Raw genomic sequence first — 20,913 nt, 5'->3', positions numbered from 1 at the left:
AAGTGATTCAGTTCAACCAATCGCCTTTTGTTTATTTGCCGTTCAGAAACAGGACTATACTTCGAAGTAGTCTAAATATTGCTAATCTTATTTGAGGTCATGCCTGCTCTAAGCAAGGAAAGTTTTTATCAAACGTAAATTATCTAAAAGATTTGTTTTCAACGTGTTAATGCTTTCGAATCGTCAGTTTGGGTACTGTATTGTTTGGACTCTAGACATCGTCATGTTTAGACTCTAGACATCTTCCCTATACCAAATATACCCATATTGCATGGTTTTGGAGCCTTAAACTCTATTAAACAGCCGCCATCTTGAATTTTAAGCCCGACATCGTAGAGTTTTTGGTCTCCAGTGTTGATTTCCGCACAACATTCGTCAACCATGCTGAATGATTCAAAAATCGGCGCAGTTTGATGTGTCGCATGATAGGGGCTTGGTTCAGTTTTATATACGACCAGTTCTACCGGTGCTGGTCCGGATCACTGAAATGGTCATACCTTCGGAACGCCCTGACTGATCCGCACCATTTTAAATAGCAAACAATGCGGTAAAACTCCGGTTCGATTCGAGCTATAATCCGAAAAATCGGCCAATGGGAAGTGCCATAAAAGGGAGTGAACATTTATTGCGCACAGACATACATACATACACACATACAGACATCATCTCAATTTGTCGAACTGAGTTGATTGGTATATGTAACTTGACTTTTTAAGCCTTCTATCGAAAATTCGTTTTTTGAGTGAACATCTAGCCTTTCAGTACACTTTGGTGTACGAGAAAGGCAAAAAGGTTGATCGACACATACGCAAGCATTGAAAGGTGGAAGGACAACTATGGTGAACATCTTGGACATGCAAAAGCAGATAATTTATGCCGTTTTTCTTTTTGATCCAGTTCCAACCTGGGTTGAAACTGGATGAGATCACAGTTTCAACCCCAACCCGACTTCGGTTTCGCTTGTACTAAAGTTTGTTTGAGTTTGGTTGACGTTTGTTTGTTTACACATTAGCCGCCAATCCAGTTCCAACCCAGGTTCAAAAAGAAAATACGACATTAGATAAACAATATGATACAACAAGAACGATAGACATAACAATCATCTAATCCGATATTGATTATTTTATGTTTCGGCCACCAACCTGACAATGATGCTACTTTTACCCGATATTGGTTCAACATTGGTCCAACATTCGGTACAATTTAATCCGACATCCGGTAGATATACCATTCTAATGTAATTTTGTTTCAGTTTCAACTGGCAGTTCGGTTTGAATTGAAGCAACGGGCTTCAGTGCATCAATTCCACAAAGATGCGTTGTTGGGTCAACCGCATGCGTGTACTAAAAACCCAGATGCTGTTCTAAACTTTGAAAATGTTCAAAGTTGACGTACTGCAACGCAGCATCCAGGCCAGCACCGAAACCGGGTGTTGGGCAGTAATGTTTACCGTTATAATTTGAAGAACAACTTCATGTTTTTATGAAAATTAATTTTGTGAAATTTTAATGGCATCGGACACATTTTAGTACGATTTGCACTATATCGCGTTTAAGATCGGTGTGTATTGTTCACCTTCCACAAAATTCTTTTTTTGCTGATCCTCCAGGAGTCTGGAATCCCTTCAATAGTTTATTCTGGGATTCCCTCAGTTTGTTATGATTCCTTATGGAGCTTCCCAAGAATTAACTCAGTTCACCGGGAAGTCCTCCTGAAGTTTCCCAAAAATTTGTCTTTTTAAGTGCTCTTCAGACATTCCTCCAGGAGATTCATGATAAATTTCTCCAGGAGAATCCTTCCATGGCTTCCCCACGATGGTATGGTATCCCTTATGAAGCTTCCAAAGAATTACTGCAGCATTTGTGGTAGAATACCTCCAGGATTATCCAGGGAATTTCTCCATGGTTTGACTATAAATACCTACATAAATATTATCCGAAAATTCCCTCCAGAACATCCATGAAGTTTACTTCAAAAGTTCCTCAAGAAGTCCTCCAGCAATAATGCTTGGTTCTTTCAGGATTTCCTTCGAATAGGTTTTTCCCGTTTTTTCCGTAATTCCTCAAGAAGTTCCTCGAATTTATTTCCAAGAGTGGAACAGGGCAAATTAGGAATTTCTTCAGAAGATCCTCGGGAACGCATCCTAGAGTTCCTTGGAATTCTTCCAGAATATTATCGGGAATTCCTACTGGAAGTTCTTGGAAATTCCTCCAGGAGTTCCTCGGGAATTCCTCCAGTAGTTGTTCCAGAAGTTTCTCGGGAATTTCTCCCAGTAGTTCTTTGGAGATTCATCCAGGAGTTTTACAGAAACTTTTTCAGGTGTATGTCGCGAATTCTTCCAGGAGTTCCTCCAGAAGTTCCTCGGGCAATCCTCCAGGAGTTCCTTCGATAGTTCTCCACGAGTTCTTCGGTAATTCCTACAGAACATCCTCGGGAATTCCTACTGGAGTTCTTCGCGAATTCTTCCTGGAAATCCATGGGAATTCCTCTGAGATATCCTCGGGAATTCTTTAGTAATTTCAGCAGGAGTTTTCACCCAGTTTCTACAGAAGTCCCTGAGAGTGTATCCTGGAGCTCCCAGGAAATTCCTTCAGGAGTTTCATGGAAATTCCTTCAGGAGTTTCATGGAAATTCCTTCAGGAGTTTCATGGAAATTCCTTCACGAGTCCCCGAGAATTTCTCCAGGAATTTCCCAGGAGTCCCTCCATGGATTCCCCACGAATACCATGGCTTCCTTTAGAAGCAACCGAAGACTTCCTGCAGTAATTGTGGTAGAATCCTTCCCAGGGATTTCCCAGAGAATTTCTCAAAGATTTTTCTTAATGAACTACATAAATTATTCGAAAATTTCATCCAGAAATTTACTTCAGAAGTCTACCAAGAACTCTTCCAGCAATAATACATGATTCCTCGGATTTTTTTTTCCAAGAGTTCCACTAAAAAAATCCAGGAAATCCTCAAAGAGTTCTTCGGAAATTCCTACAGGAGTCTCTTGGAAAGGCCTCGAGAATTCTTCTTGCTCCCGAAGTGCCTTGGGAATTGTCCAGGTGATCTTCGGAAGTTCTTCCAGAAGTGCTTCGGGAATTCTTCTAGGAGTTTTACGAGAGAAGTTCCTCAGGAAGTCCTCCAGGAGTTCGTCGGACATTCCTCCAAGAGTTCTTCGAGAAATCCTCCAGGAGATCCACGGGAATTCCTTCTGGAGTTCCCCGGGAATTCCTCTAGAAGATCTTCGGGTAATCCTCCAGAAGATCCTTGGGAATTCCTCCAGGAGATCGTCGGGAGGTCTTTCAGGAGTTCCTAAGATATTTCTTCAGGAGTTCCTGAAGGTAATCCATAGGAACATCCAACTGAACTTCTGATAAACTCTTGAATGATTTCTTGAGAATATCGTAGAAGTATTCTCGATAAAATGCTAGCGGGATTCTAGAGAATTTCCTGGAGAAATCCCCTAGCAGCTCCTAGAGCTTCCCAAGGATCTCCTTTAGGAATTCCCGAGGAACTCCTGGAGGTATACCCGTGAATCTCCTGGAGCGATTCCCGAAGAACTACTGGAAGACATGTCGAGAAGCTCGTGGAGAATTTCCCGAGGAATTTCTGGAAAAAATCCCGAGGAAATCCTGGAAGAATTCCCGAGTAGCACCTGGAGGAATTCTTGAGGAACTCTTGGAAGAATTCCCAAGGAACTCCTGGAGCAATTCCAGAGTAACTTGTAAAGGAATTCCCGGAGAACTACTGAAAAAATTCTCGGCAAACTCCTGGAACAATTCTGGAAACTAGTGGAGGAATTCTAGAGGTACTCCTAAAAAAACTCCCGAGGAACTCCGGGGCGACCCCAAAGGAATTCCCGAGGAACACCTTAAGAAATTTTCGAGGAACTCCTGGAGGAATTCCGGAAGAACTCCTAGAAGAATTCCCGAGTAACTCCAAGAGGAGGTTTCGGGGATTCCTCGAGGAACTTCTGGAGGGATTCCGAGGAATACATGGCGAAATTTCCTAGGAACTCCTGAAGAAATTTCCGAGGGACTCCTAGAGGTATACCCGAGAATTTCTTGAAGAGATCTCCGAGGAACTACTAGAAGAATCTCCGCGGAACTGGAGGAGAAATTCCCGAAGAACTTCTGGAAGAATAGCCGAAGAATTCCTGGATGAATTCCAGACGAAGTTCTGGAGAAGTTCACGAGAAACTGCTAGAGGAATTCCCGAGGAACTCCTGGAGAAATTCTTGAGGAGCTTCTGGAGGAATTCCGAGGAATACAATTCCCAATGGAACTCCTGGAGGCATTCCAGAATTTCAAAAAGCAACTTCTGAAACTAATCCCGAAGGATCGCCAGGTGAAACTCCAGAAGGAAGTTTACCACATGAACTTTCAACCGATTTGGGTTCTCTTGGGACCAAAAGAAAGCTACCATATCCTAGTAGAACCCTATTGAATTTTATTACGATTGGACATTTGGGGCCCGAGATATCTCTCGAAGAGTTCTTGGAAGTAATACAACTTAACTTTTTGATAGATTTCATAATAAATATCTCAGCCGTGTGTCAACCGATTTGGGTTCTCTTAGCATCAAATGAAAGCTACAACATCTAGTAGAACGCCCTGAAATTTTATTACGATTGGATATTTGGTTACTGAGATATCTTTTGAAAAAGGGAGTAATACAGCTTAACTATTTGAAACCGTAAATTCCACGATGTCGGAACATAATTCAAGATGGCAGCCTAATATTCAAGACGGCGGCTCCAAATTCAAGATGGCGACTATATGGGATATGGGAATATTTGGTATGAGAAAGATATCTGGAGTCCAAAAATGCCAATCAGTTTTAGGCCCTAAAATCATGCAATATGGGTGTATTTGGTATGAGGAAGATGTCTGTAGTCCAAAAATGGCGATCTGAATATCCAAGATGGCCGCATAAAATCCAAGATGGTGACTCCAAATTCAATATGGCGGCTGTTCTAGGAAGTTTAGAGCCCTAAAATCATGCAGTATTTTGTATTGGGAACATGTTTGGAGTCCAAAAATGGCAATTAGAATATCCAAGATGGCGGCATAAAATCCAAGATGGTGGCTCCAAATCAAAAAAGGCGTCTATTTTATGGAGTTTTAGGCTCTAAAACCATGCAATATGGGTATGTTTTGTATGGGGAAGATGTCCGGAGTTCAAAAATAACGACCGCAATATCAAATACGGCGGTCAAAGCTCCAAGATGGCGGCTCAAAACTCAAGATGGCGGCTGTAGATTGGAGTTTTAGGCTCAAAAACCATGCAATATGGGTATATTTGATATGGGGAAGAGGTCCGGAGTCCGAAAATGGCGACCAGAACATCAAAGATGGCTTTTTAAAATCCAAGATGGCGGCTTCAAATTCAAGATGACGACTATTTAATGGAATTTTAGGCACTAAAATCATGCAATATGGGTATATTTGGTATGAGGAAGATGTCTGTAGTCCAAAAATGGCGATCTGAATATCCAAGATGGCCGCATAAAATCCAAGATGACGCCAAATTCAATATGGCGGCTGTTCAATGAAGTTTTGAGCCCTAAAATCATGCAGTATGGGTATGTTTTGTATTGGGATGATGTTTGGAGTCCAAAAATGGCAATTAGAATATCCAAGATGGCGGCATAAAATCCAACATTGTGGCTCCAAATTGAAAATGGCGTCTATTTAATGGAGTTTTAGGCCCTAAAATCATACAATATGGGTATATCTGGTATGAGAAAGATGTCTGGAGTCCAAAAATGACGATTAGAATATCCAAGATGGCGGCTTCAAATTCAATATGGTGGCTATTTAATGGAGTTTTAGACCCTAAAATCATCGAATATTGATATATTGAGTATGGGGAAGATGTCTGGAATTCAAAAATGACGACCCAAAATATCCAAGATGGCGGCTCCAAATTCAAGATGGCGGCTATTTGATGGAGTTTTAGGCTCTAAAACCATGCAATATGAGTACATTTGATATGGGAAAGATGTCTGGAGTCCAATAATGGCGTCCAGAATATTAAAGATTAATAATGCAAATGGTTCTTGGTCCTTCCGTTCGACCATTTGACATCATCTAAATACTACAATCAATCTTTTCTTAGAATGCTCGCAGAATTGTATCGCCGTTTCATTAAGATCATGATAGTGAAGCAAGTAAAACGGTGTTATTAGGGTACCGGCTTTTTTTACACCATATGAATTGAATAAATGACGCTTGGTTTTGATTCATAACCCTGAGTACCAAGTACTTGGGAGCTGAATCATTTGACTGATTTTAAGAGACAAAGTGTATCTCAATTATACGCCGAATTTAGCAAATCGATCATCACCGAATAAAACTCAAAAATATTCATCTTCCTTTAGTTCCATCTTCCATTGCTTGCTTCCTCGTCGTGAGAAGGAAAGGGAAACAAAAAAAAAACGTTCGCATCTACACGATCATGCGAATGGACGGATGATGCCCCCGAAAAGCGGTGGAAAAGTAAATCAAGTGCAACGAAAGAGGCTCCACTTGCGTGGGAACGATAACCCCGTGAAACAAGAAGCAGAACCAACCACCAACCAGCTGTTGTGATGCACTTACCTAAACAGTTGTCTCAGATACATGTAGTCGGGTCCCTCGTCGAACCGTAAGCTGCGGCAGTAGTTGAGATACATCGCGAACTCGGCCGGGAAGCCCTTGCACAGCACCTCGATCGGGGTGGACATCTTCTTCTCGGAGATCTTTTCGTACTTCTGCTTCTTGTTGGTGGCCTTGAGGCCCTGCCAGGGCAGCGAGCCCCGATTGAAGTACATCATGACGTAGCCCAGCGATTCCATGTCGTCCCGGCGGCTCTGCTCGATCCCGAGGTGGGCATTGATGGACGCGTACCGGGCCGTTCCGGTCAGGTTCTTGTCCTCTCGGTACATGATGTGGATGCGCGTCCGGAAGTCTCGGTACTTTTTCGCCAGCCCGAAGTCGATCATGAACAGTTTGTTGCAGTGCCGCCCGATGCCCATCAGGAAGTTGTCCGGTTTGATGTCCCGGTGGATGAAGTTCTTCATGTGCAGGTATTCGAGGCGGCCAATCATCTGGTCGACCAGCATGAGCACCGTTTTGATGGTAAAGTGGCGACTGCAGAAGTTGAACAGATCTTCCAGCGAGGGTCCGAGGAGGTCCATGACGAGCACGTTGTAATTCCGCTCCTGGCCAAAGTACCGGATGTGGGGGATTCCGACGCCGCCGATCAGCACCTTGTACAGTTTGTACTCGTACATCAGCTGGGGATGCCGCGCCGTGAGGCTTTCCATTTTGAGGGCCACTTCTTCGCCATTGGTAATGTTGATTCCCAGGTAGATGTCCCCGAACGAACCGGAACCGATCTTCCGTATGATCCGATACTTGCCGGCCACGATAAATTCATTCATCTTGATGGGACTTCTGGTGGGGGCTGCTTCCGCCGCTCTCGGACAGGGAGAGGAGCACTTTTACGTATTTTGGTTCCGACTTCCGATCAATCCCTGTCTGCCTTCCGCCGCTGCGCCCTCTTCCTCCGGATGTTGACGATCTGGCTCTCGCTTGTCAGGATCAGGATCTTTAAACACGCAAAAATTAGATAGCTACTTTCCCTTCCCTTTCGTCACGTCTTCTTCCTTGTTCACATTGAGATTTTTCTCCCCTACTTCTCCCCTGTCGGTTCGTTCTTCGTTTTCTTCGACTTTCACTACACACTTTTTCCTTCTTCTATTATCGACGGGGCAACAATCGAGGACGGAGAAGAAAATCGCAATAAGAGAAAGAAAAACCTAGTGTAACATTTGAAAAAAGATCTATTCACAAAAAGGAAATCTGAGGGAAAATTGCATGGTACACGAATTGAGTGATCTAGGTCATCCAAACTACTCTGGAATTCATTTTTTTAAGATCTACAACATCTACCATCATTTGTGTTCACTCTGCTCAAGAAATTTAGACACGTTGATGTCCCTAAGACCTCGCAATGCTACTCGCAGTGCAACTCGATATTGTGGTAGTTGGACATCCCGTGAAATACGAAAGGCCTCCAAAACACTTTGAAGTTTGGGTTACGATATCTACATACTGTATCATGCTTAAATTACAAAAAATATTCGTGGACTGTAGCCTATACTGCTGATGGAGCCTCAGTGCACAACTATAATGCTTTTGGTACATTCATGGGATATTCCAGGCTTTTCAAACTATTCTGGACTTTGGACCTTCAAGGTCTACAGGCTCTACTCTTGTTTCTATTCACTTTATCGGCATAATTCTTTCACGATTGTGTCTGTTGCACCTCTTAATATTACGAGTATCTCTAGGGAAGCGAACCACTTGGGCGGCGGCCAACTATAACTCAGTCAACTCTAAACCAACTGACTTGAAATTTTGTACACGTATCACATCGCGTTCCAAAAATTGTGTCAATTGGCTGAGTTATAGCAGAAAAGTGCCCAAAATAAGATTCCTGCCGAGATGGTTCCACTTCCCTATGTGTTGCTATTTTGGTGTCCACTGGCATACAAATGGTCGCAATATCTGTAAGTCTTATGATATTCTTATTGTAGCGAATGCTCGCGGAACATAATCTACGCTACTCATAGAGCCTCAGAGTGCAATTCTGCTAACTTAGCAACATTCACTTGGTGATCTAGGTCATCCAAACTATTCTGGAATTAGGACCTTTAAGCTGTACTCTTGAATCTCTTAACTTTATTGGTGTAGCTCCTCCAAAATATCCTTCTGAAATTCCTTCAGGACTTTCACCTATAATTCCTTATAAAATCTTTCCAGGTATTCCTCCAAGAATTCCTCCAGGAGTTTTTCAAGAAATTTTTCGAAAGTTCTTCCAGGAGTTCCCCCAAGAATTGTACCAGAAATTTCTACAATAATCACTCCAGGAACCTCTCCAAGAAATCCTCTTTAAATTTTCCCCAATAGCTCTCAAGGAATTTCTTCTGAAATTCCTTAAAGAATTTCTCCAGAATACCTGCAGGAAATCGTCCAGAAATTCCTCCGAAAATTATTCCAGGGATTCATCTGAGATTACTTTCAGGCATTTTTCCAGGAATTCATGTACACATTTTTCACGGAATTCCAACACAAGTTACTTCAGCAAATCCTCCAAGAACTTGTTCAGTAATTCCTCGAAGAATTCTTCCAGAAAGTCCTCCAGGGATATTTTAGGAATTTTTTCAAGTATTCCTCCAGAAATTTCTCCATGAATACTCTCCCAAGGTCCATCAGGAAACCTTTAGTAATTCCTCAAGAAAATACTCCCGGAATAACTCTAAGAATTCGTCGGAGAATTCCTTCAGGGATCTCCTTAAAAATTCATCCGAAAGTTGTTAAGAAATTACGCTAAAAATTTCTCCAGGAACTCCTTCAGGAATTACTCCAGGAACTCTTTCAGGAATTTCTTAATAGATTCTTCTTGGTATTCCACCAGGAAGTCCTCCGAGAATTCATCCAGGAATTTCTCCAAGACATCTGCCTAGAATTCATCCAAGAATCCCTCCAGGAATCCTCAAAAATATCTCACAGGAAGTTCCCCAAGAATTTCACCAGGGGTCCCTCTAAGATTCGGACTTTCGGGCTTTTCGCTTGAACTTATTACGGATATCCTGAATACTTTCCGGGGGTTTTCCTGGTAATACTTCAGCAAATTCATACAGAACTCTTCCTCGGATTCCTCCCGGAATTTCTACCGTGGTCCATACAAAACTACTTCCGGGATTCCTTCCTGATTTCATTACAGGCTTCTTTCTGGAATCCGTTTCAGAACTCTTTCCATCCAGGATTACCTCCTAAAATTTCTCCCGTAATTCGTCCTTATATTTATTTATGAAATTACTTCCAAGAGTACCGGATTCCTTCTGAAGGCTCAACCAGGATAACACTCGAAATTCTTATAATTTCCCGGGTTCCCTACCATGTAACCTTTTAGCATTTCTCAGGGAAAAGCCCAGGATACAAATTCCGATACAAATCCTGGTGAAATCTTCTCATTCTACACATGGAAGTCCGAAGTTACCTCCCGAGAGCAACTCCAGGAGAATTCTCGGGCTAAACTATTAGCAAAATGCCTGGCGCAACTCAGCTCCCGGAATCACGGGAAAACCTTTAAGCGAAACTGGTACAATTCTGGGAGGAACTCTGGAAGGAATTTTTTGAAAGCATGTAACAAATAAAGTTTGACGGAACACTACAAATGAGTCGTGCCCCACGTTGGACGAAACATTTGGGACAACCATTAGCAGAACCCTACAAATGCTAATTTTTAGTTTCCGTGTCGGGCACGTTCGTGTATTTATACAAAAAAAAAAATGATTGAACGTTACAAATGCACAAAACACAACATGCAACACATAACATAAATTATGCTCAGTTGTGCAAATGGATAACGAATTCCGAACCCAGGATGACGAGGTTTCATGAGTGTTCTTGATCCATCATCAGTCATCCTAAAATTGTACTTTGCTAGGCAGTTCGCCTTTTAGTTCGTAGCATCTGTTGCTGCATTCATAGCTTGTTTTGGTCTAAGAATTTCTAATCCTAAGGGGCACCACCCTGATTCGGGCCACAAACACAAGACCTACGAATTTACATTTTGATGTCCGTGCTAGGGGACGATTTGCACGTCTTGTACTTGATTGTTGTTAGAAACGGTCTGAGCACTACAAATGCTAATTGAATACTAGCTAGGGACAGATTCACAAACCAGAGTGAAACGTATAGCACAAACTGACAAAACGTTCACAAATAAATACAAACGTAAGCGCAACAATCGAAGAATTTTCCACGAATCTGAGAATCTAATTCGTGGACGTTCTTAAACTATTTTACAAACGTAACAAGCATACCCGGAGAGAATCAACGAGGAATTCAGGAAGAAACCTCAGAAATACCTCAATAAATAATTTAGGAGAAACTCAAAATTCAAGATAGCGGCTGTCTGAAATCCAAGATGACGACTGCAAATTCAAGATGGCGGTTGTTTAATGGAGTTTTAGGCTCTAAAACCATGCAATATGGGTATATTTAGTATGGGGCAGAATTTTGGAGTTCATGAATAGGACCAGAATATCCAAGATAACGGTCTAAAATTCACATGGTGGCTCAAAATGCCAGTTGGCGGTTGTGTTATGGAGTTTTGGGCTCTGCATCCATGCAATATGGATATATTTAGTATGGGGAAGATGGCCGGAGTTCAAAAATGGCGACCAGAATATCCGAAATGGCGATCGGGAATCCAAGATGGCGGCTATTTTAAGAAGTTTTAGTTTCTAAAACCATGCATTTTGGGTATATTTGGCATGGCGAAAAAGTCTAGAGTCCAAAAACCTCCAGGAGTTGTTACTATTGGATTCTTCCAGCAGCTTGTTATTCTGAGATTGCTTAAAGAGTCCCTCCTGGGATTTCTCTGGCAGTTTCTTCTGGAACTCCACCAGCAATTCCTTCTGGGATTCTTGTACGAGTTCAGTCTAACATTTCTACAAAAGTTCCTCCTGGATTGCTTCCTGGGATTCCTCCTAGAGTTCTTCCTGGGATTCATCTAGGAGTTTCTACTGGAATTCCTCCAGGAGTTTCTCATAGGATTCCTTCAGTTCTTTCGGGGATTCTTCCAGAATTTCCTCCTGAAATTCCCACAGAGGTTAATGCTGGGGTTCCTCCAGGAAATCCTCCTGGGATTCCTCCAGAAGTTCATCTTGAGATTCCTTATAGAAGGTCCTGCTGGAACTCCTGTGGAACCTTCAGGAGGTTCTCCTGAAATTCCCACAGGGGTTTCTCCTGAGGTTCCTCTTGGGATTCCGCCAAAAATTTCTTCCGGAATTCTTCCAGGAGTTCCGACTAAGATTCTTCCAAAAATTTCTCCAAGAGTTCCTACTGGGATTCTTACAGAATTGCCTGCTGGAAGTCCTCGAGGGGTTCCTCCAGGAGGATAGTTTGATACCCATCTTTTGGGGTGCATTATACCCAAAACAACTTTCAATGGCCATACATATCGGTTTGACTTGGAAAATGATAAAGTTCAATACCAATATAGGTAAGCCTAAGTTCATGCACTTTTCATTGAAATGGACAATTGTGTCCTCGGAGGGCCATCAGAGCTTCCCTAAGTGTGGTAATTGCACTCCAAGCAACAATTAAGATGGCTCAATCCAGAGCAGATCGCTACAGTGTATAGATGGCCGCCATAATAGCTGAAATTAATTGAGTGGAAATATTGTGATCAACAAACGTATTGATTTCAACATGTTACAATTTTCTTGCTTACCCGTAGATAGTCAACTCTAGCATTTTGGGACCGATTCCTGTAACGGATCTCCAAATATGTGTTCAAAAAAGAAACGTGTTAAAATTTGTTAATTAGAATCCGTAATAATAAATTCACTAACTTATAATTCATTTTGCCTGTACAGGACGGAATCGATTATCCGGGAACAAGAAATCGTTACATGTAGGCTTGTTTGTGATAGGGCAACTGGTGATTCCTCCAGGTATTTGTTCTACAGATCCCTCCTAGAGCTCCATCTCCATGAATGCTATCTAAGCATGAGGAATACTTGGAAGTTAGAACTAAGTCCTGGATAATACCAAGGAGGAACCCCTGAAGAAATAGGAGTAGGAAAGCCTGTCGAGTGTTTTAAGATTGTTTTCACAGGAATCCAACAGAAACTGGAATGAATTGGTTGATCAATTCCGGAAGGAAGTCCTGCAGAAATCCTAAAAAGAACTTCGGCTAGAGTCCCAGATAAAACTAGCCCTGGAATCCCACAAGGAAGACTGAAACTTGTTGCTCAGTATGAGGATTTAAGTAAAGAATCTCAATATTGACTGATTGAGATCCTCAGGATCTGAATTCATGAACACTGCCTTCCACAGGCATATCAATCAATATAAACATACAGAGCAGCATGAATAAACTAACTACCCGGATAATCGAGTTTTGGTTGCTACGGAAATCTGGAAATTACGATGGAATACTAATATTTTTGAATAAAATTGCTAGAAATCCGATGGATACCAGAATAAACCCTGGAGAAAGCCTGTCATCTCAAAAACTCTTCCAGGGATTAGAATTTTCTTCAGATATTTGTTTAATGATTTGCTATCTATCTATGTATGGAGTTTTTCTTCAAAACTCCACCTGTTTTTCGTTGAGAATACCTTGGATTCCTCTACGAGGAGTTCCGTAAGAGATTCCTACAGGAAGTTCCTTTAGAAATTCTTCCAGAAGGAGATTTTTTAGAGACTCTTTCAGGACAAGTTTCTTCAGGGATTCCTCCAGGAGTTTTTCCAGCAAGAGTTCCTTTGGGGATTACTCCAGCAGGAGTTCCCTTAGGAATTCCTTCAGTAGGTATTTCAGGGATGCCTCCACAGATTTCGTTAGGAACTTCTTCAGTTTTATCAGTGATTGCTCCAGAAGTTCCATCAGGGATTCCTCCAAGAAATTCATCGGTGATTTCTCCAAGAATTCAATCATAGATTGATTCCTCAAGTAGATCCCCGAGAAGTTTCTCGAGAAATCATTCAAAGATTTTTTTTATAATTCCATTTATATTTCCCCTATGGTTTTTTTTTTTCAAAGTTTCTTACCAACTTTGTCCCAACATTTCCCCGTCTAGGACTTTATTATAAACTGCAGGGCACTTTATGCCGCTTGTAGTTTAACAAATTGATGCAATGGCAGTATATTGAGAAGGGCATCCAAAGCAACTGATGCTAGTGCTTTTCATTGCTCCTGTCATAGATATACAAGCAAGTCTTTGTAGCTTACTTAGCTTCTTTTGAGAGGTTACCTCATTTGTCTTGGGCCACCAAACACGTGAAGCATAAGTAATCTTAGGCCGGGCTATTGCAACAGATATAGATCCAGTGAATCGTGTTAGGTCTAAGACCCCAGGTTTTTCCTAAGGCTTTGCTGCAGACCCAAAGGTTGGACATTGATACCTTTGGTTAAAATATTGTTTAAATGTGAATTCCAATTCAGTCTCCAAAGTTACCCCAAGATGTTTAACTACTTCTGAGAACTGAATTTGAACTCCATCTAAAGAAGGTTCAGAAAGATTAATGTTTAACCTTCTAGTAAAAGGTAAAATTACAGTTTTTGAAGGATTTACGTTTAATCCCTTCTCTCGGTACCATTTGATGGTAACATTCAACGCAGATTGTACCCGGCTGGATATCGTGTCGTCATATTTTCCACGTATCAGAGTAGCTACATCATCTGCGTATTCAATAACCTCAAAGCCTTGATTGATGAGCTTTTTTAAGGAGTTCGTCCACTACCCCAAAGACCACAATAAGGGCGATAGTACTCCTCCTTGAGGACAGCCCTTCACTGATGCTACTGATAGCTGCGCACCTCCAAGAAAGGAAGAGATCTCTCGATCTTTAAGCAACGATATTATCCATTCAATAATGCATTTATGCAAGCCCCTTGCTTCCATTGCTGAACGCATTGAGCTGTAGGATGCGTTATCGAATGCTCCTTCAATGTCGAGCAAAGCAATCACGACTATTTCCTTGGCTTGAGTCGATTTCTCAATTTTGCTGACTAGCGACTGTAGCGCTGATATGGTAGATTTGCCTCTTTTATAAGCAAATTGAAATTTGCTTAGAGGCATTTCTACTAAGCCAAGGCAGACTTGAAAATGTCATTCACTATTATCTTCATAGTCTTTAACAGAACACAAGAAAGGCTTTTGGAGTTGTTATGTCCCGTTTGTCAGCTTTTGGGATAAAAACAACACGCCTTAGGTATGTAAGCTAAAGGGTAATACTGGCTCTGAATATTTCGGATAAGAGCGGACAAATCGCCTCTTTTCCATGCTGAAGTAAAGCTGGGAAAATTTCATCTTTCCCGGCAGATTTGAAGGGTTGAATAGAACTCAATGCCCATTCGACCCTCGACGGTGTGAAGATTTCACAAGCTTTTTGATAGTCACTGGCCAACCGTGCATGTCTTGCCTTATCTGAGTTCTGTTCTTCATCCGAATAAGGAATCGTCCCGGGGAAGTGAGTTCTTATCATTACTTCCAATGTTTCAGAAGAATCAACAGTAAAACTGCCATTTTGTTTTTTCAAGACTTCCAAGACCAGTTGAATGGTCTTTCAAAAGGACTTCATGAAGCCTTGCAGCTGTATGAACGTTATTGATGTCTTCACATACCCGTCTTCAGTCTTTCCGTTTGGCTAGCCTCAGTTTTCTGTTGTATTCTGTAAGGGCTTGTTTATACTGAACCCAATCAGATGTAAGTTTTGCTCATCAGAAACATGCCAGTTCACGATCTTATCTGATAGCAGATAACTACAAAGCTTAAGATCTAAAACTTCCTGTCGAATAGCATTAATGAAAGTTGGAGATTCCCCTTCATTGCATGTCTGTTATTAGACGAAATGTAATTCAGGAGATCCTCACCTTTTATTAATGTCAGTACTGCTCCATATGGTATGATGGGCATTTGCATCACACCCTATAACAAATTAGGCGTTTTTTTTGCAATAATTAACCAAATTTACGACCAAAGATGGAGGCACATTATCAACGTCTCCTGGAACATATGCTGAAGCAATGCATATCTCAGTTTTTCCCTGGATTGTTGGGCCCTCCATTTTAATCGCAACAATGTCTCTTGTAATAAACTCAGTTATTGGGACAAATTTTGTTCTCCTACTTACTAAATGGCTGTTCTTGGATTAGGATTACAATTCTGCGAAAAGCAACCCATTACCCTTCCACTATTTACCCAGGGCTCTTGAATTAATCCCACATCTAACTGTTCTCTAATAAATCTTCTGCTGAGCACAGCTGAACCACTTAGTATTTATATTGATAACAAATATAACATAATATAATTGGCGGAACACTTTAATGCCTCTGCTGGAGTTGATTCTGGAGTAGTTTCGCTGGGCTTCCTGGCTTTTGATTTGTTAGCACCATGGGCTTTGTTTTTCCCTTGGTTACCCGAATCATCAGCTCTTCGATTTTTGTAACCATGGGCATTCTGTTGCCCTTGGCTGTCTAATCCTTTAGCACCGGGCGGTAACTACACCTTTTCCAGAACTTCCCGAATGAGCAAAAGAATAATTTTCAGCTCTACTTGTCCCTGGAATGTTTTGGCCTTCCTGGACTAGCAAACAATCTATGGACTGTAGGGATAACTGGTACTATTCTTTTATCAATGGAGGAATCCTCAGAGATTCCTCTAGGAAATCCTTCACAAATTCCTCTAGAACTACAACGAGGGATTTCTTCTGACGTTTTGTAGGGATCGCTCAAAGAGATCCTTCAGGGATCACTCCGGGAGTTTCATCAAGGCTTCCTCCTACAGGAATTCCTTCTAGCATCCCACCTGAAATTCCTTCGAGGATTCATCTTAGATTTACTTCGGGATGCCTCATGTGCATTTTTCAGAGATTCTTTCAGGAGTTCTTTCCAGGAATGCTCCAGAAGTTCATTTGATGATCTTTCCAGGAGTTTTAATAGCTTCAGGAGGGATGCCTTCAGGTGTTCAATAGTACTTACTTCAGAAGTTTATTTAAGCAGGAGTTCGCTCAAGTATCCTTTTCAGAGATTCTTTCAGGAGGACTCATAAATGCCTCCTGGAGATCCATGAAGAATTCCATCAAAAAGTTTCTTCAGGAATTCCTGCTGGAGGTCTTTAGAAATTAGTCTAGGGGTTCCTTCAGAGATTCCTCCAGGAGTTTCAGGAAGTCCTGCAGATGTTTCTTCTGAGATTCCTCCTTAAATTCCTTCGTCGAAAATTCCAACCAGGGATTTCTTCAGAAGTTTCTGCAGGGATCTCTCTAAGGGAGATTCTTGTACTACCAGAAATCCCTGCAGAAGTTCCTTCAGAGTTTCGTACAGCATTTTCTGCAGATATTAGTCCAGAATTTTCTTGCAGGCACTTCCTAGTATTCCTTCTAAGATTCCTCCCGGAAATCATACGAGGAGTCCTTGGTGTAATTATGTAGTGCGACCTTATTTTCAAATTTGATAGGTTTCTAAAGGTTCTAAGAAAACAAAGCAAAAACTGATGTAGACCACTTGAACATCGCCTTTCTCCCATGCATCACGAATGAAATGGTGGCGTATATCGATGTGTTTGGTCCTTGGTTGACAGCCACCATTCTTCGCCACGGAAATGGCACTCTGATTGTCACAGTGAATTACGATCGCTTCCTCTTTCTCGAACAAGCCTCGTAAACGCTTCCCCCATAAGGCTTCTTGAACCGCTGCCGATAACGCCATGTATTCGGCTTCACAGGTTGATAAAGCAACGGTTTGTTGCCGCTTGCAGCACCACGAGATGGCTCCTCCTTGAGCGGTAAACACGTAGCCTGTGGTGGACTTTCGGTTATCGTGATCTGATGCCCAATCCGCGTCGGAAAATCCGTTGATATCCGAGTTCTTGTTTCGATGATACACCACGCGACATTTGGAGGTCCCTTTTTCGTATCGCAATAGGTGCTTCACCGCATTCCAGTGCCTTTCACCAGGATTAGAATTGAATTGGCTGAGCACGTTCACGGCGTAGCATATATCCGGTCGTGTGCTTTGGGCGAGATACATTGGACAGCCCACAGCTTCTCTGTAGGGGACATCCTGCATGCGCTCCTCCTCTTCAGCCGTCGACGGACTCATTTTCTTCGTCAGCTTCTCGCTTGTGTTCATCGGGGTGGTAACCGGGTTGCACTCCGTCTATTTAATCAACCGATCGCCAACGAAAGGCCAGCGAAACGACTCCGGAGGAAGCATGGACAGGACGAAAGCCAAATTTGTCGCATTCGCATATTGGAACTTTTGGAACACTACTCCGACATTTTTCTAATGTCTCTACCGTTTGCTAAAGGGGCACATTAGGCCCAAAGATATATTAGAATTTTTGATATGCGCAATACACGAGCATTTCCCTTTACATGATAGGAGAACCAAGTTCGTTATCGATTGATATCTTCGTGGTTCAACACGTTAGAATCTCATTTCACCACATTTATTTCGATGTTTTTACGTAGTTCAATTTACTTAAGCATGACGTATAATATAAGATTAGAAGATAACGTTTTTGAATGTATTTTGATGTTTATGCACATATCAACATGACATGACATGACGTTAGCTGTTAACGTATCAGGTATCAGTAGGTCGGCTCTAGAGGCACGTTCTCCTCCATTCGGGAAATTTGTGCAACGTTAGCTGTTAACGTAACATTAGATGTAAACGTTTTTGAGTGTTTCCTATTTTTTATGAGTACGTCGTTCAACATCAGTGCGAAGTTAGGTTAGAATGTAACATTAGAACCCAACGTTTTCTGATGTATCTGCATTTGAAAACGTTAAGATGTAACGTTTTACAGTGTCGGACAAAACAATAAGACCACCAGCCATTTTTCATACAAAATGACCAAGTTTGGCGTTGTGATGCCCGGTTTCTAATGAATCGATTTGGCTGAAATTTTGACAGTCGCCATGGAGTTACGTGAATTTTGATTTAAATTTATTTGAATAAGTTCTGTTCACTACATAAAAAGTTATAGATACACGAAACGACAAAATAATAGGACCACTTTCAGTTTGCCATTACCAAAGGATATGTGAGAGTATCTGAGACTTGATGATTGATAAACAAGTACTAAAATTAAGGATGCCATTTAAACTTGGAAACATTTGTATTGAATTGAGCGCAAATAATCATCATAAAATTCTGGTGTTAGAGTTTTGTCGCACCATATATCTATAACTTTTGAAGTAGTGAGCAGAGCTCGATCAATTTAATACAAATCAAAATTCCCGTACTTTCATGTTAACTGTCAAAATTTCAGCTAAATCGGTTTACTAGAAACCGAGAACCATATCGTCAAACTTGGCCATTTTGTATGAAATAGGACCGGTGATCTCATTGTTTTGTCTGACACTGTATACATCGTAAAACATTCGTTTGCATCTAATGTTTACATACATCAGAAAACGTTTTAGTCTTGTTTCTGCACATCAAAAAACTTTGTAAACATTTAAATCTAACGCTTTTGCAAATCAAAGAAATGTCTGAAAACATCAGGTTGTGATGTTCTGGGTATTGTTCATGACATCAAAAACATTTGATTTCCTGATGTATGCTACCTTCTCTATCTAATGCTACCTCTGCATCTAATGTCCTTGATTCTTAAAGAGTACCTCGTTCAACATCAGCACGACATTAGCTCATAATGTAACATTAGAATTTAGATGTATCTTGATGTTTAGGAGAACATCGGTTTACAATACATAACGTTACTTTTTAATGTAACATTAGAGCCTAATGTCTTTGAATGTTTCTTGATGCTTATACAAGCATGACGTAAAAATTTGATGCAACATTAATGTTTTGGGATGTATCTTGATGCACATGAGTATGTACGTCCTTTTACGACGTTATATTTTGATGTAACATCAGATCCTAACGTTTTTTTATGTATCTTGATGCTCATATGAACATCGTTTGACATCAGTATGACGTTAGATGCTAATGTAGAATTGAAGTTAGATGCATTGTCATGTTTTCATACACGGAGAGACGAAACTACCCAAAAGTGAGTTCTTTCCACCCAACTTCGGGGTTGCGTGCGTCAAGCCAATTTTGAGTTGATGGAATCGATGTTTTTGTTGGGTTGTTCCCGCTTGCTTCCATGTGAAAAAAAAACCTAATTCTAAGTTTTTTCCACTCAACCGAAATTTTGACTAGGTTGTATTCACTCAAATTTGAGTACTGTGCTAGAAACTCAGTTTTGGCTTGACGCACGGAACTGCAAAAGTTGGGCTGTTTCTCTCTTCACTCTCTGACAACAACAGAAAGAGCGCATGAAAAGGGAGATGAAAAAGAACTCAAAATTGAGTTTAAAAGTACCTAATTTTGAGTTTTTCAGTTTCTCCGTGTATGTCACGCTGAAGTCAGTGTACACTCAGACATAAAAGTATACACGGAATTACTATTATTTATGCATTTTGTATCCGCATCTCTCTCACTCTCTTTCTGTTTTCATGCTATCTGCCGTTTAGCCTGGGTTGAAGAGAAGTGTTTCGTCAACCCAGGCGAAGCACCAGTTAGCATGAAAACAGAAAGAGAGTGAGAGAGATGCGGATACAAAATGCATAAATAATAGTAATTCCGTGTATACTTTTATTTCTGAGTGTACATTAAAGCTACAACATAAAACGACAGTACTAGTGTATGGGGTACGTTTGGTGTAGTACTAGATTTGTAGTAATGAGCTGAACTTTAGTATGGTGAGAAGGTCAGTTCTCTGTTTCTGCAATGAAATGGTATAAAAAGCGTGGGTATTACGATTCCTTGCCTAATTTGATGCTGTTTGAGCAAAAATTTGGATAACTATGTTGTTTATGTTGCGAGAAATGGAGAAAACAACAACACTGTTGCCCAAAGTTTTGCTCAAACAGCATCAAATTAGGCAAGGAATCTTAATACCCACGCTTTTTGCTTCATTTCATTGCAGAAACGGAGAATTGACCTTCTCACAATACTAAAATTCAGCTCATTACTACAAATCTAGTACTTCGCCGATCTGTCCTATTGATGTTGTTTGCTAATTTTTAGCTACATCTAAATTTGTATTCGGGCTGACATTTCTTTTTCCTAGACTGACTCAGCTTCACAAGATAGATTTTAATTTCCAGCAACTTTGTTCTTCTCTCTGGGCTAAGAATTTGAAAGTGTGAACCAGCCAGAGAGAACACAATCACAGGATAGACTAAAGGGCCAAACATAATATTATGAAACCTCGTCATCCTGGGATAGGACTTCGTTTTCCATTTGGGGGTTTCAGGATTCGATTTATGCTTTGTGTGGCAGTTTGTTAATTTGTGACGTTTTATGTTATCCTGCATTTGTAGTGTTCCATTTTTGTGTGTG

General features: G+C 41.1%; 2 protein-coding genes across 6 annotated transcripts in view; both read right to left on the bottom strand.

Moving 5' to 3' along the window:
• The window catches only part of LOC109415565 (casein kinase I), a 111,350-nt gene that overhangs the window by 87,358 nt on the left and 3,079 nt on the right, over positions 1-20,913 (bottom strand). For all 5 annotated transcript variants that reach the window (XM_019689449.3, XM_019689472.3, XM_019689456.3 and 2 more), the window contains exon 2: positions 6,588-7,578. In XM_019689449.3, coding sequence (XP_019544994.1) covers positions 6,588-7,411 — 824 coding nt within the window. In that variant the 5' untranslated portion in view covers positions 7,412-7,578. The remainder of the gene's footprint in view (positions 1-6,587; positions 7,579-20,913) is intronic.
• On the bottom strand, positions 16,996-17,682 carry LOC134288052 (uncharacterized). The gene has a single exon (XM_062851723.1). The coding sequence runs from the start codon at positions 17,680-17,682 to the stop codon at positions 16,996-16,998; it is 687 nt and encodes a 228-aa protein (XP_062707707.1).

Source organism: Aedes albopictus, chromosome 1 (genome assembly GCF_035046485.1).
Source record: "Aedes albopictus strain Foshan chromosome 1, AalbF5, whole genome shotgun sequence".
NCBI lineage: Eukaryota > Metazoa > Arthropoda > Insecta > Diptera > Culicidae > Aedes > Aedes albopictus.
Note: the sequence above shows the minus strand (reverse complement) of the source record. Positions and strands in the feature narration are given on the sequence as shown.